Below are 13,147 nucleotides of genomic sequence, written 5' to 3'. Positions count from 1 at the left end.
CGCACAAAGAAAACTTCGTTGAAACCTTCACAATGAAAAAGTAATAAATACATTATAATCAGTCATATTTATACTCGTATATTGTTGTCGGTAAAAAGCTATACAAAGCTGATGCTTTAAATGTCACATGATATCCGACAATAAACAAATATTGACTTGATGACATGACGTTATAGTAGTTACTCTAGAAATAATATTGCTATAAGTCTTAATGACGATCTGTATAATTAAATATAAGGTACGGAGCAATACGGAGTTTAACAAGATCATAGTATGTGGAGCGTGTCGATCAAGGTCACATCTCATTTGCATAATGACGACAACAACATGGCTGCTTCCTGCTTTCGGAGCCAAATAAAGTTGTAGAGTCAAATTAATCTGTTTTGCAAGAAGCCTTTCTTGTTGCATCAAGACCATTTGCAGAAATGGTGTTTGAATCGATCGTGGTTGATTTAATCAACAAGTATCTAGGAGATTTTGTTGAGAACTTGGATAAATCGCAGCTAAAACTTGGGATTTGGGGAGGTGATATGCTATTTTTAGCCATATTTCTGATAAGCCATATGATTGTATACTATCAATAGCAATTATTATATCAATCATTTAAAACAATTTTAACATAACTTGCTATTCAGGTAGGTCTATAGCAGCATGGTCGTTTGCTTGAGAATCTAGGGATTCTCCACGAATCAAATTCCAATCTGGCAAGAAAGTGTGTGGTGACTGGTGTGTGTGGGTAAGAACCAGTGTCCGGTTAGCTGAGTTGGTTAGCACTGTCTTTGTGTTCGGGCGGTTGTGAGTTTGAGCTCCAAACTGGGTGCACATTTCCTCTCAGGGCTCTTCCACATTGAATAAAATGGCTAAAAAACACTGATGAATTAATTTTGTAACATGTGCTCATTAAGGTGGCTTTACAAGAGGGAGAGAGCTTGTGTCCTGACTAGGGATTCTACACTGTATCTAAACATGTAGTATTGCAGACACAACGTCGCTACAAAGCTACATTAAGCCTTTGTATTACAATTTACAAATTTAAGCACCTAGCTTTCCTTGGATCATTGTTAAGGCCAAGTTGGGATGGAACCTTGGTTCCTCTGTTCTAAAATGTGACTACTGTTGTCGTCTTTAATATCAGCACTGAGCCGATAGTTCATTGTTTTGTAAATGGTTGCACAATTATTTATTTATGAGAAACAAAATATTCCTATCTATTTCAGGTGATGTTGTTCTCAATGAGCTGGACCTAAAAGAGAGTGCCCTTGTGAGTATTTGCAATATTTGCTGTTCAAATCATTTTTTTTTTTCAATGAGTTTTGATTTATTTGTGCAAAGAGTATTTACAAATGAAGTGTTGTTGAGATATGATCATTTCTAAGGAATGCTCTTAACTAGTTGCTTAAAGTATGACAATCTAATTGTACCAGGGCATGGTTGGGTACCCGCTGGCTGGGTATGTTTTGGATGGTAACAAGTAACAGTTTAGATTATGTTTGTTTAGGGGAATGAAAGGGATCTTCCTTCTCCAAGTGCATTTTCATAGATAAGGGATCCCTGCCTTTGTGACTGAGCTCACTTGAACAGAGACAACATATCTTCTTTTCAATTGCAAATGATAAAACAACTTAAAAACTGTATAGGCCAATATAAATTAAATGCTAGGTTTTCATCATTTTTTTTTAAATGGCCCCATTTTTTTATATTTTTTTTTAGATGACTCTTTCACCAATGAATATGTGTTCATGCTCATGTGTTTCTAGACGTACCACAAACACAATCATAATTATTTTCCTTTTTTACATGTGACTGTTATACATCAGCAGTACTCGACCGATATGCAAATACAGACTCTTGTTCAAACTTTTTTTAGTAAATAAAATTCAAGGGGCTGCAGAAAAAAGGGGCGGGGATGAAAATTTATAGTTGCCTTAAATTAACTGTGTATTAACTATTCTTCGTCATGTTTATTTTGTGATTTGAATTGTTTATATGGGTAGCCAGGTATGCTCAGGTAATTGACAATCCCGTTCTCAGGTCCAAAATGTTGACCCGTCCATGTCTGCACCATTTCCTCATTACAAGCAGAACAAAATATTCTAGTACTGCAAAGAGAAGTACATTTTGTACTACCAGGGTATATTGGGTATTCTCTATTCTTCAGGATAAATACTACATACTTGATTTGCATGGCCGATATGTAAGCAAATCAATAAGAAAGACATTCTAACCAAATCCAATGTGTTTTCTGCTAAAATCATTTTTTTCGTTCAATGCGTTTTTTTGCAATTTAACTCCTGCTAAACACCCCACTTATAGATTTTTCTATGCACATTATCATAACTATCATGTATTGTTATACTTTTAATACGATGTAATCTGTTTGGTGTATCAAGTCACTGTTTTTACAAATCAAGAAGTCATGGCCCCATTCACTAAACAATAAGATAAAACCAGAGATTATTATTTTTTTCAGGATGACCTTGACCTTCCAGTAAAGATCAAAGCAGGCCATATAGGTAAGACATTATACAATCTGGTTAACGTTGATCAAGCAATGATATTCAAACTTCATTAAAAATCATACATGGAGAATATCATACTCAAGCTATGCATTTAAATAGTAAATTTTGTATGTGGGCATCCACAATGTTCTCAACAGCATTTTGAATCATACTAAACAGTAAAGTAATTAGCTGCTTTCATATTTGTCCCACAATGCATTAAAGTACACGTTGAAGTTGAGGGATTTTTACAGTCATTCTCAACCCTGATTTGTTTGTTTATATGTGAGGAGTGTTATACAAGACCAAATCAGGTGTATACATGTGTATGCCCATCTTTAAAAAGGGATTGGGGGTTTTATACCTGGGATTTCTTTTCGCTCTAAGAAGTGTTTTCAAGCTTATCTAAGACTAATCAGGATATTTTCTGATATGGCTCAGGTGGAGTGCAAATTATGCTTTTTTAATGTATTTTTGAAACTATTGAGATATTCAATTATATACACTTATTATGTCTCTAGTCTGGCCTAGTGAATAGAACAGTTGCCTAATTATATACACTTTTTGTGTACAGTTAGGCCAAACGAATAAAACAGAGGCTTAATTCTATACACTTTATGTGTACAGTTAGGCCTAACAAATAGAACAGTATGTTCATTATGTTTGTATTCGACTAAAACCAAACATGTACAGTACACATACAATGCTGCTATGTTTAGCAAGCTGTCAGGCAATCCATATTGTAATCACATTAATTGCTCCCTCCCTCCCTGATACTTGTGAAGTATAGAATCATCAATGTAATTAATGCCCATGAGCGCTCAGATGTTCAAGAGGCTGCACTTCAATATTACAACAAGTGTTTTGCTGACAAAATGTTAACTAGAGTGCCATTGATATTGCAAGTTGTTTTTTTCATTTTGAGGATGGGGCCTTCACCTTTTATTTTAGGAATAGGCCTTGACCTTTTATTCTGGGGAGGGGGTATTGACCTTTTTTTTGAGGAAGGCGTCTTGACCATTTATTTTTGTGAAGGGGCCTTTACCTTTTTATGCCCCCGAAGGTGGGCATATTAAAATCGCACCGTCCCTCTGTCTGTCCATCCGTGTGTCCGGCTCAATAACTCGTGTCCGGGCTGTAACTTTCTCTTGTATGGACAGATTTTAAAATAACTTGCTACATGTTTTCCACATACCAAGACTACGTGTCGCGTGCAAAACTCGTGCCCCTACCTCTAAGATCAAGGTCACACTTGGGTGTTTATTCACAATGGAGTGCTGCATATAGGACATAGAGTATAGGTTGTCGTGTCCGGGCTGTAACTTTCCCTTGTATGGACAGATTTTAAAATAACTTGCCACATGTGTTCCACATACCAAGACAACGTGTCGCATGACAGATCCGTGTCCCTATCTCTAAGGTCATGTACTGACCTTGTTCATAGGTCAATGTCACAATCGGGGGCATTCGTCACATACTGTGACAGCTCTTGTTATTTTAGGGAAGGGGCCTTGATCTTTTATTTGAAGGGAAGGGGCCTTGATGTTTTAATTTGGGAAAGAGGCCTTGACCTTCTATTTTTGAAAGGGGCCTTGACCTTTTATTATTGGGAAGGGATAATGACCTTTAATTTGAGGAAGTGGTCTTGACCTTCTATTTTTGGGAAGGGGCCTTGACCTTCTATATTGGGAAAGGGGCCTTGACCTCATATTTTTTTGGAAGGGGTGTTGATCCTTTTTGGGGGGAAGGGATCTTGACCTTTTATTCCTGGAAGGGCCTTGATCCTTAAAAACTATAAAAACCTGTAATTCACACTCCACTAAGATTTAGATTTTGATCTCTTAGTTAGCCGGTTCCTTTGGGAGCAATGAATAATACATTTATATTTTCTATTCACTTGTGTGGGAAAACTGCAACCTTATTCATTTTTCCTTTACACAGTCTGAGTCAACAATCAGCTAAATGCAACAACACATGGCATTAAGTGGTCATTGATTTACTAAAGTGCATTGTTTTCGTAGGAATTGACATGATAGACTTTTATTGTTTCATTTTTAGTTCAGAATGTTTCAATTTAACATAACGAAATTATTATTACGTTCTAATTGTTCATTTTGTTTTACATAATCAAGATTAATATTATTTGTGACAACGCCAAGGATATAAATGAATTCTGCAGGGCACTAAATGTATATGTATATTTTTATATGTGATACAGTGTATCTAGCAAAAGGTTCAGTTCACAATGATATTGAAATATCTTGTTATAATTAACCCTCACAAAGTTCGAGCAATATTTACAGGCATTGGGAGGTAATTGGTGGTTGTAAAACTGGTATAAATTAGTTCTGAAGCAAAACCAGTAACAAGATAAACACCAGGATAATGTGAATATATTTTCATGTGACATCCCCCTAGATCATGTTCAAATATTGTATAAATATTTATAATGAGGGTTGTTCTGGAAGGAATGGTCAGAATAAGCCTTTAATGCTTTTAATAATTTTACAGAAATCACCCTAAAAACCTTTATCTTACCGAAATTGCACAGTTAGTGAAAACCTTTATTTTTGCCAAATTGCTACCAATATAAAAAACCTTTATTTTGCTAAATTGCAACCTTTATAAAATCCTTTATTTTGCTAAATTGCAACCTTTTTAAAAACTTAATTCTCATTCAGGCCTGCAATAGGAGACCAGGGCAGTACTAAACTCATATTAATAGTATTAATCTTTTTTCATTATTCAGTCCAGTGAACATCAAAGAATTTGAGAAGATGTATGTACAGTTTAACTGACTAAACCTGGTCACATCATATGACAAATCACATGTTTATTGTCATGTGCCTCTCAGTCATCACTGCAGTAATTATCCTTCTCACTCCCACAATAGAATGCTAATTATACAATGATCAGGATTATTTTTATTTGTATGTTTGTCCATATTGACAGCAGTTTTCTTTAGGATGAAATTTCAGCTTGGGGTCCTTATTATGATCCTCCATATTGACTCTGGGTTTTCCGTAGGATGTTCCAGCTAGGGGCCCTATGATCCTTCTTACTCACTCGGGGTTTTCCCTAGGATGTTTCAGCTAGGGGCCCTATGATCCTCCTTACTCACTCGGGGTTTTCCCTAGGATGTTCCAGCTAGGGGCCCTATGATCCTCCTTACTCACTCAGGGTTTTCCCTAGGATGTTTCAGCTAGGGGCCCTATGATCCTCCGTACTCACTCGGGGTTTTCCCTAGGATGTTCCAGCTAGGGGTCCTATGATCCTCCGTACTCACTCGGGGTTTTCCCTAGGATGTTTCAGCTGGGGGCCCTATGATCCTCCTTACTCACTCGGGGTTTTCCCTAGGATGTTTCAGCTGGGGGCCCTATGATCCTCCTTACTCACTCAGGGTTTTCCCTAGGATGTTTCAGCTGGGGGCCCTATGATTCTCCTTACTCACTCGGGGTTTTCCCTAGGATGTTTCAGCTGGGGGCCCTATGATCCTCCTTACTCACTCGGGGTTTTCCCTAGGATGTTCCAGCTGGGGGCCCTATGATCCTTCATACTCACTCAGGGTTTTCCCTAGGATGTTCCAGCTAGGGGTCCTATGATCCTTCATACTCACTCGGGGTTTTCCCTAGGATGTTCCAGCTGGGGGTCCTATGGTCCTTCATACTCACTCGGGGTTTTCCCTAGGATGTTCCAGCTAGGGGTCCTATGATCCTTCATACTCACTCAGGGTTTTCCCTAGGATGTTTCAGCTAGGGGTCCTATGATCCTTCATACACACTCAGGGTTTTCCCTAGGATGTTTCAGCTTGGGGTCCCTTTATAATAGTTTACACTAAATAGCAGTTTACATTGGGTCCTAGGGATGAACAGTAATTTTTAAAGTCAGGGTTCTTAAGGCCATGTTTACAGTCTCAAGTCCTAATCTAGACTCAGACTCAAAAATGCACTTTCATTAAGTGATAAAGAATCATCTTTATACCATTCATTTTACAAAATAATTAAAGATGTGATAAATTGTACACTTTTTAATATGTAGTATTAACATTCAGCACAATTTCATCATAAAACCTCAACACGAAAGAAAATTAGAAGAAATGAAGGTTTGCAGTTTTGAGTCATAAGTCTAAACTTAGATTGTTCCTAGTCACTTCCCCAGATCTTGAAATTAGTGTCAGGGACTCAGGTCAGAATTTCTACCCATGAGAAATCCTTGATTGACTCCTTCGAGATTGTTTTTTATTTCCATTCTACACTAATTACTTACTATTATCTGACTGCACTATGAAGATTTGAGTTTAAGGCGAGGTTGAGTATTACTAAATTCATCAAAGAACAAATAGATCATGTTTAAAGAAACAGTTTGAGATAAGTTATTTACAGCACATGCATGAATCACTATGCAACAAACTTGCTTTCATTGTCAGGGTTTGAATTTAGAGGGGGGCTTACCTCAGGACTTGCACCCCACCCCCACCCCCCAGGAAACAAAAAATATAGATTTTGAAATAAAGTATAAAATATAATATGGTTGGGGCCACCCCTATGAACATATTGGCTAATTTTAGTCTAAAATGTTGAATTTTGTCTAAATTGTGCATATTTTGTATTCAGAGTTCACATAGACAATCCTGGGGGAGGTGCAGGGTGTCCCCCTCCCATTCTTTTAGCTGCTACTGATTGCCATATGAATTTCATATATTTATATGTTAATAACTGTGTTTAACATTACAGTCTCTTGGGATAGTTGTATAGTACAGGTTGTTGATCTTGTTTTGTGCAAGATATTTTAGAATTGCAGAATATTGCTGAAACTGCCTGCTCAGACATTTAGTAATTGTAAATACAATAGTCTGTGAGTGCTTGCCAAAATACTTGCTTAGCTGTCTGTTTCATATGTATTCATTATTTTATATTATAAGAAGTTTTCTGGCATGAACTATCATGCATTTGCTATAAAACATGTTTGTGCACTCTGAAATAAAAAGGCTGAAAACATAGGTCAAACAAATATAGTAAGGTGGTTCCTGTAAAACACTAAGGTTAGATAGGTTTAATAAAATGATTTGATTGTGTGCTAAGTATATTTATTATTGTTTTGTTTACATATATAGCGGTTCACATCTTGACATTAATGTTAATTGCCAAGAGAGCAACACAATGCAAGTCAACTGTTTACTTTGTACAAATAATAGTGCCACATAGTTTATTTATTAATATTAGGATATCAGGATTTTAAAATAGGGTCAGTCAGGTAACTGCAACCATAACTTTTTTGTTTGGCCTGATATTTGTATATACCATTTGATGGCAGATATGTTACATCTTACAGTACTATATAAATGTAAATCAATAATATATTGAAAGATGCAAGAACATCAGGAGCTCAGTGTGTCCCTACTGATGCCTAGAGCAATTATGCTGAAAAACAGTTTTTTGGTTGAAATATTCAAGTCTCTTTTTTTCTGTACATTAATTATAATTCATACTCCTACACTGAATTTATAATAGCCAAGATGATTGATTAAAGTGAAGTTTCTGATTAACATTGAACATATCCTCTTCCCAATGTCAAGGTTTCTCTTAAGTATTGATGCATCATATGTGTGATCGTGTGGTTTTTGCCAGTTTTCACTGATAACCAATATCATATGAGATGAAGTTATATTATAGCCCATTGAGAATGCATCATTTTCTGAAAACAGACCGATGATTGTGTGACTAAAATGGTTAACATCTTTGTATAAATGAAACATTCATACATTCATCATGAGTGAGAAAGAAGAGACATGAATATTTCGACCAGAAAACTGTTTTTTCAGCAAAATTGCTCTAGGCATTATAACTATTACAGTTAAAATTAAATCCCAACACAACTTATTAAACCAAATTTTAATAACTAAAACTTGATGACATAGAGCCCTATGAAATTATCATTTTTCTCCTCAGTTCACACAAATGTTCAACAAATCCTCATTTATGTTTTCATAGGCATGTAAATGCATCAGGTTTTAGAAATTATAGAAAAGTATAAAAAAATCCAGAGATAATGTGTGAACTTAAGTTGATGGTTTCCAGCTTTATATATATATATAATATATTGCATAAATGTAGACACGTAAATGAGTGAAACTTATTCTTTATGGTCAGAGATATTTAAGCATGTTTCTGAAGTTATGTTATCAAGTTTTAGTTATTAAATGATTTCGTTTATCAAGTTACTGCTTGGGATTAGAATAAACTGAAATAGTGACATATAATATATATATATTTGTTCAATGAAATTCCATCATCGCGCTTGAACTGAAATTTAATTTAAAGCTGTAAAATTCTACTATATAATGACATTTTTTTGTTCATAAAGACATCAGCATTAATACTGAATGTAAACAGACTGTGAGCTGTACATTTGTGTCCTTAATGCCTTTTTCAGGAAATCAATGTTAAACATGAAATCGCTTGAGAAAATGTAGATGGCCTATATGCACCTGCTTGTTTGAACGGTAACCATTTGCTGGATACAGTAACCATTTGCTGGATACAGTAACCATTTGCTGGATACAGTAAACATTTGCTGGATATAGAATCATAGATGACCTATATCCACCTGTATGATTGTGCAGTAACCATTTGTTGGATATAGAATCATAGATGGCCTATTTCCACCTGTATGGTTGTGCAGTAACCATTTGCTGGATATAGAATCATAGATGACCTATATCCACCTGTATGATTGTGCAGTAACCCTTTGCTGGATATAGAATCAGAGATGGCCTATATGCACCTGTGTGGTTATGCAGTAACCCTTTGCTGGATATAGAATCATAGATGACCTATATCCACCTGTATGGTTGTGCAGTAACCATTTGCTGGATATAGAATCATAGATGACCTATATCCACCTGTGTTGTTGTGCAGTAACCATTTGCTGGATATAGAATCATAGATGACCTATATCCACCTGTATGGTTGTGCAGTAACCCTTTGCTGGATATAGAATCAGAGATGGCCTATATGCACCTGTGTGGTTATGCAGTAACCCTTTGCTGGATATAGAATCATAGATGGCCTATATCCACCTGTGTTGTTGTGCAGTAACCCTTTGCTTGATATAGAATCAGAGATGGCCTATATCCACCTGTGTTGTTGTGCAGTAACCCTTTGCTGGATATAGAATCAGAGATGGCCGATTTCCACCTGTATGGTTGTGCAGTAACCCTTTGCTGGATATAGAATCAGAGATGGCCGATTTCCACCTGTATGGTTGTGCAGTAACCCTTTGCTGGATATAGAATCATAGATGGCCTATATAATATGCACCTGTGTGGTTGTGCAGTAACCATTGCTTGATATAGAATCAGAGATGGCCTATATGCACCTGTGTTGTTATGCAGTAACCCTTTGCTGGATATAGAATCATAGATGGCCTATATAATATGCACCTGTGTGGTTGTGCAGTTTTCATAAGATGGCCTATAATATGCACCTGTTTGTTTAAGAGCAATAACTTTTTGCTGGGTATAAAATCATGATATCATAGATGAAGAATGTGAATTATGTATCATTTCTCTACCAGGTTTATGAAGCCGACCTTGAAAATTCCCTGGAAGAATTGTACATAAAACATGTAATTGCCACCATGATAGACAGACTAAATGCTCTTCACACCTGCCTTGTGTTTGTAATTTTACCATTTTATGAGAGTTAATTAAGGTTTTTCCCTATTTAAGGAAAGCTCAGACCTTGAAAATTCCATGAAGAATTTATACACTGCGCCAATAATTGCAACCAGAGACAGACTGAATTCTCTTGACACCTGTCTATATATTTGTAATACAACCATTTCAGGATAGTGAATATATACTTTTCCTCTGCCAATTTCAGGAAAGCTCACTTTGAAGATTCCTTTGAATAAATGATAGACGAGGCCAGTAAGTGCAAACCAGAGACAGACTGAATTCTCTTGACACCTGTCTTATGTTTGTAATACAAGTCCATTTCAGGATAGGGAATATATGCTTTTCCTCTGCCAATTTCAGGAAAGATTACTTTAAAAATTTACACTGAGCCAGTAATTGTGACCATTGACTGACTTTAATAATACTCTTGATGCAACCATTTTATGATAGTGAAGACCTTTTCTGCATATTTCAGGAAAGCTGACATTGAAAATTCCATGGAAGAACCTTTACACAGAGCCAGTGATTGCCACCATAGACGGGCTCTATGCTCTGGCGGTGCCCAATGTCGGTATGTCACATGCAGCGGTAACATTGGAACTAATAAATAAAACGTCTTGATTTTAATCAATCATATCTACAGCCTGTGAATGCAACAGATCATTAATAATTGCTAAGTTTGGAACTAAAACGGGTGATAATGTTCAATGTTGTACTTAATCTTCTTAGAGCTTGTGTGTACAAATATCTTTTTTGGAAAAGTTACATTTATTTTTCAAGTTCAAGGGTTTTTTTATTAAATCATAAATATGAACAAATTGATGATAAAACAAATGCCTAAACACTACATGCTTTCAAGATTTAATTTGAAAGTGACAACAAAATCCTGAGATATGGTCCTAAGCCATACACTGTATCACATGATTAAGTTAATACCTCTCTATTATAACATTTATGTGGTGATAAGTATTTGTTGAAGAATCTGGCTGTGTTTCTGTTCCAGGAATTAAGTACAATGCCGAGAAAGAGGAGAAGGAACACCAGGAGACGAAACAGAAAAAGTTACGAGCCCTGGAAGAAGCTAAAAAACTGGAGGCTGAAAAAGGTTGAAACATTTGTCTGCTTTCATTCACAACCTTTGCTTTCTTTGAAATGTTTGCATTATAGACCAAAGAATAATGTGAATTAGTTTGCATATCTAAGACCTTGCCTAGATTTGTTTTTTAAAAAAAAAGAAAAAAAAGTAAGGCCTTTTGAAGTAATTGAAGCTTGTAAGCATGATGTTTCGCCATAAACTGGTCCTGTGTTATCGAATACATTTTGGAGGAAAACAGGTTGTGTTGCTCTGTGATGTTGTGTTGCTCTGTGATAGCCAACCATACTTGTATGCACCTAGGCTGGAAATCAATACTAAGGCCTAAAAAAAAAATACATTTGGTTCGGGTTACCCGACCCTACCTACGGAATAGGCGCCGATCCTAACGTTTTTATAGTCAGTTTGAAAAAAAAAATGAAAAACTGAAAAAAAAAAAAAAAAACATTTTTTTTTTTTGCTTTTCAATATGTAGTTTAAAACCTTAATTGCTTATATAGAAGATAACTTTAACACCATTCTCCAATGATAAAAATGACATTCTTATATAAAGCCTAATAAAAAAAAAAAATAAAAAAAAAAAAAAAGCCTACCTACCCTACCTATTTTTGAAAAGGATGTAACCCTAACCAAACAATTTTTTTTTTTAGGCCTAACCATTCTTAGAGTGGTCAAATGGTAAAGGTGTCTGACTCTCACTCATGAGGTTGTGGGTTCGATCCAAACCAGGGGTACTTACTCATGGCCTTTTAAGAAAGACTTAGTACTGGTTTTTGCCTTGTAGACAGACTGAAGAGAAATTCATATCAGCTTTCAACTGTTTTCATAATCAAGCTTTAATAAAATAATGTATACTGACAAACATAACATGTGCTCTGGCCAGAAATCAAATCAAACTCAGGATGTCTTGTGAGAACTGAGTACGCTGATCACTGTGCTAGCCACAAAAATATGCATCTTTAAAAACTATTAAACACCATATTATCTAACTGTTGCTTTCTGTAAAACATCATTTTTTAATAAATTTCTTGCAGACCAACCTAAAGAGAAGAAAAAAGACTCCTTTGCGGAGAAGTTTGCTACACAAGTTATCAAGAATCTTCAGGTGGAGGTGCGAAACATCCATGTACGTTACGAGGACAAATATACCAACCCTAAACAACCATTCTCTATTGGTGCCACATTGAAGGAACTCCTGTTCAGAGTGAGTACCAGTATCTTGTCAAAAGAAGCCTTAAATTTGTTATGCATAATTTATGCAGTAATGTTATCTTTACGGCATTTATATCTGAATATTTATTCTTTTTTTTTGAAAAACAATTATATATGTGATGATTTATTAGTCTACTGTAAGAAAATTGACAATAAGTCATATGAACTTCTATTTCAGACGACAGATGAGAACTGGAAACCCTGTATCATCAAGGAAGCTGTATCACAGATATACAAGGTACATAGTTGTCTCTAGCTGTGAAATCACAGATATACAAGGTACATAGTTGTCTCTAGCCGTGAAATCACAGATATACAAGGTACGTAGTTGTCTCTAGCTGTGATACCACAGATATACAAGGTACATAGTTGTCTCTAGCTGTGAAATCACAGATATACAAGGTACATAGTTGTCTCTAGCTGTGATACCACAGATATACAAGGTACATAGTTGTCTCTAGCTGTGAAATCACAGATATACAAGGTACATAGTTGTCTCTAGCTGTGAAATCACAGATATACAAGGTACATAGTTGTCTCTAGCTGTGATACCACAGATATACAAGGTACATAGTTGTCTCTAGCTGTGATACCACAGATATACAAGGTACATAGTTGTCTCTAGCTGTGAAATCACAGATATACAAGGTACATAGTTGTCTCTAG

General features: G+C 35.9%; 1 protein-coding gene across 5 annotated transcripts in view; it reads left to right on the top strand.

Moving 5' to 3' along the window:
- Nucleotides 1–324: 324 nt before the first annotated feature.
- The window catches only part of LOC128221263 (intermembrane lipid transfer protein VPS13A-like), a 119,624-nt gene continuing 106,801 nt past the window's right edge, over nt 325–13,147 (top strand). For all 5 annotated transcript variants that reach the window (XM_052929810.1, XM_052929809.1, XM_052929808.1 and 2 more), the window contains exons 1-7: nt 325–525; nt 1,218–1,261; nt 2,471–2,513; nt 10,652–10,747; nt 11,180–11,281; nt 12,304–12,473; nt 12,660–12,719. In XM_052929810.1, the coding sequence (XP_052785770.1) occupies nt 426–525; nt 1,218–1,261; nt 2,471–2,513; nt 10,652–10,747; nt 11,180–11,281; nt 12,304–12,473; nt 12,660–12,719 (615 nt within the window). In that variant the 5' untranslated portion in view covers nt 325–425. The remainder of the gene's footprint in view (nt 526–1,217; nt 1,262–2,470; nt 2,514–10,651; nt 10,748–11,179; nt 11,282–12,303; nt 12,474–12,659; nt 12,720–13,147) is intronic.

This window comes from Mya arenaria, chromosome 16, assembly GCF_026914265.1.
Source record: "Mya arenaria isolate MELC-2E11 chromosome 16, ASM2691426v1".
NCBI classification, from domain to species: Eukaryota; Metazoa; Mollusca; class Bivalvia; order Myida; family Myidae; genus Mya; species Mya arenaria.
This window is presented reverse-complemented; position numbering and strand designations above follow the sequence as displayed.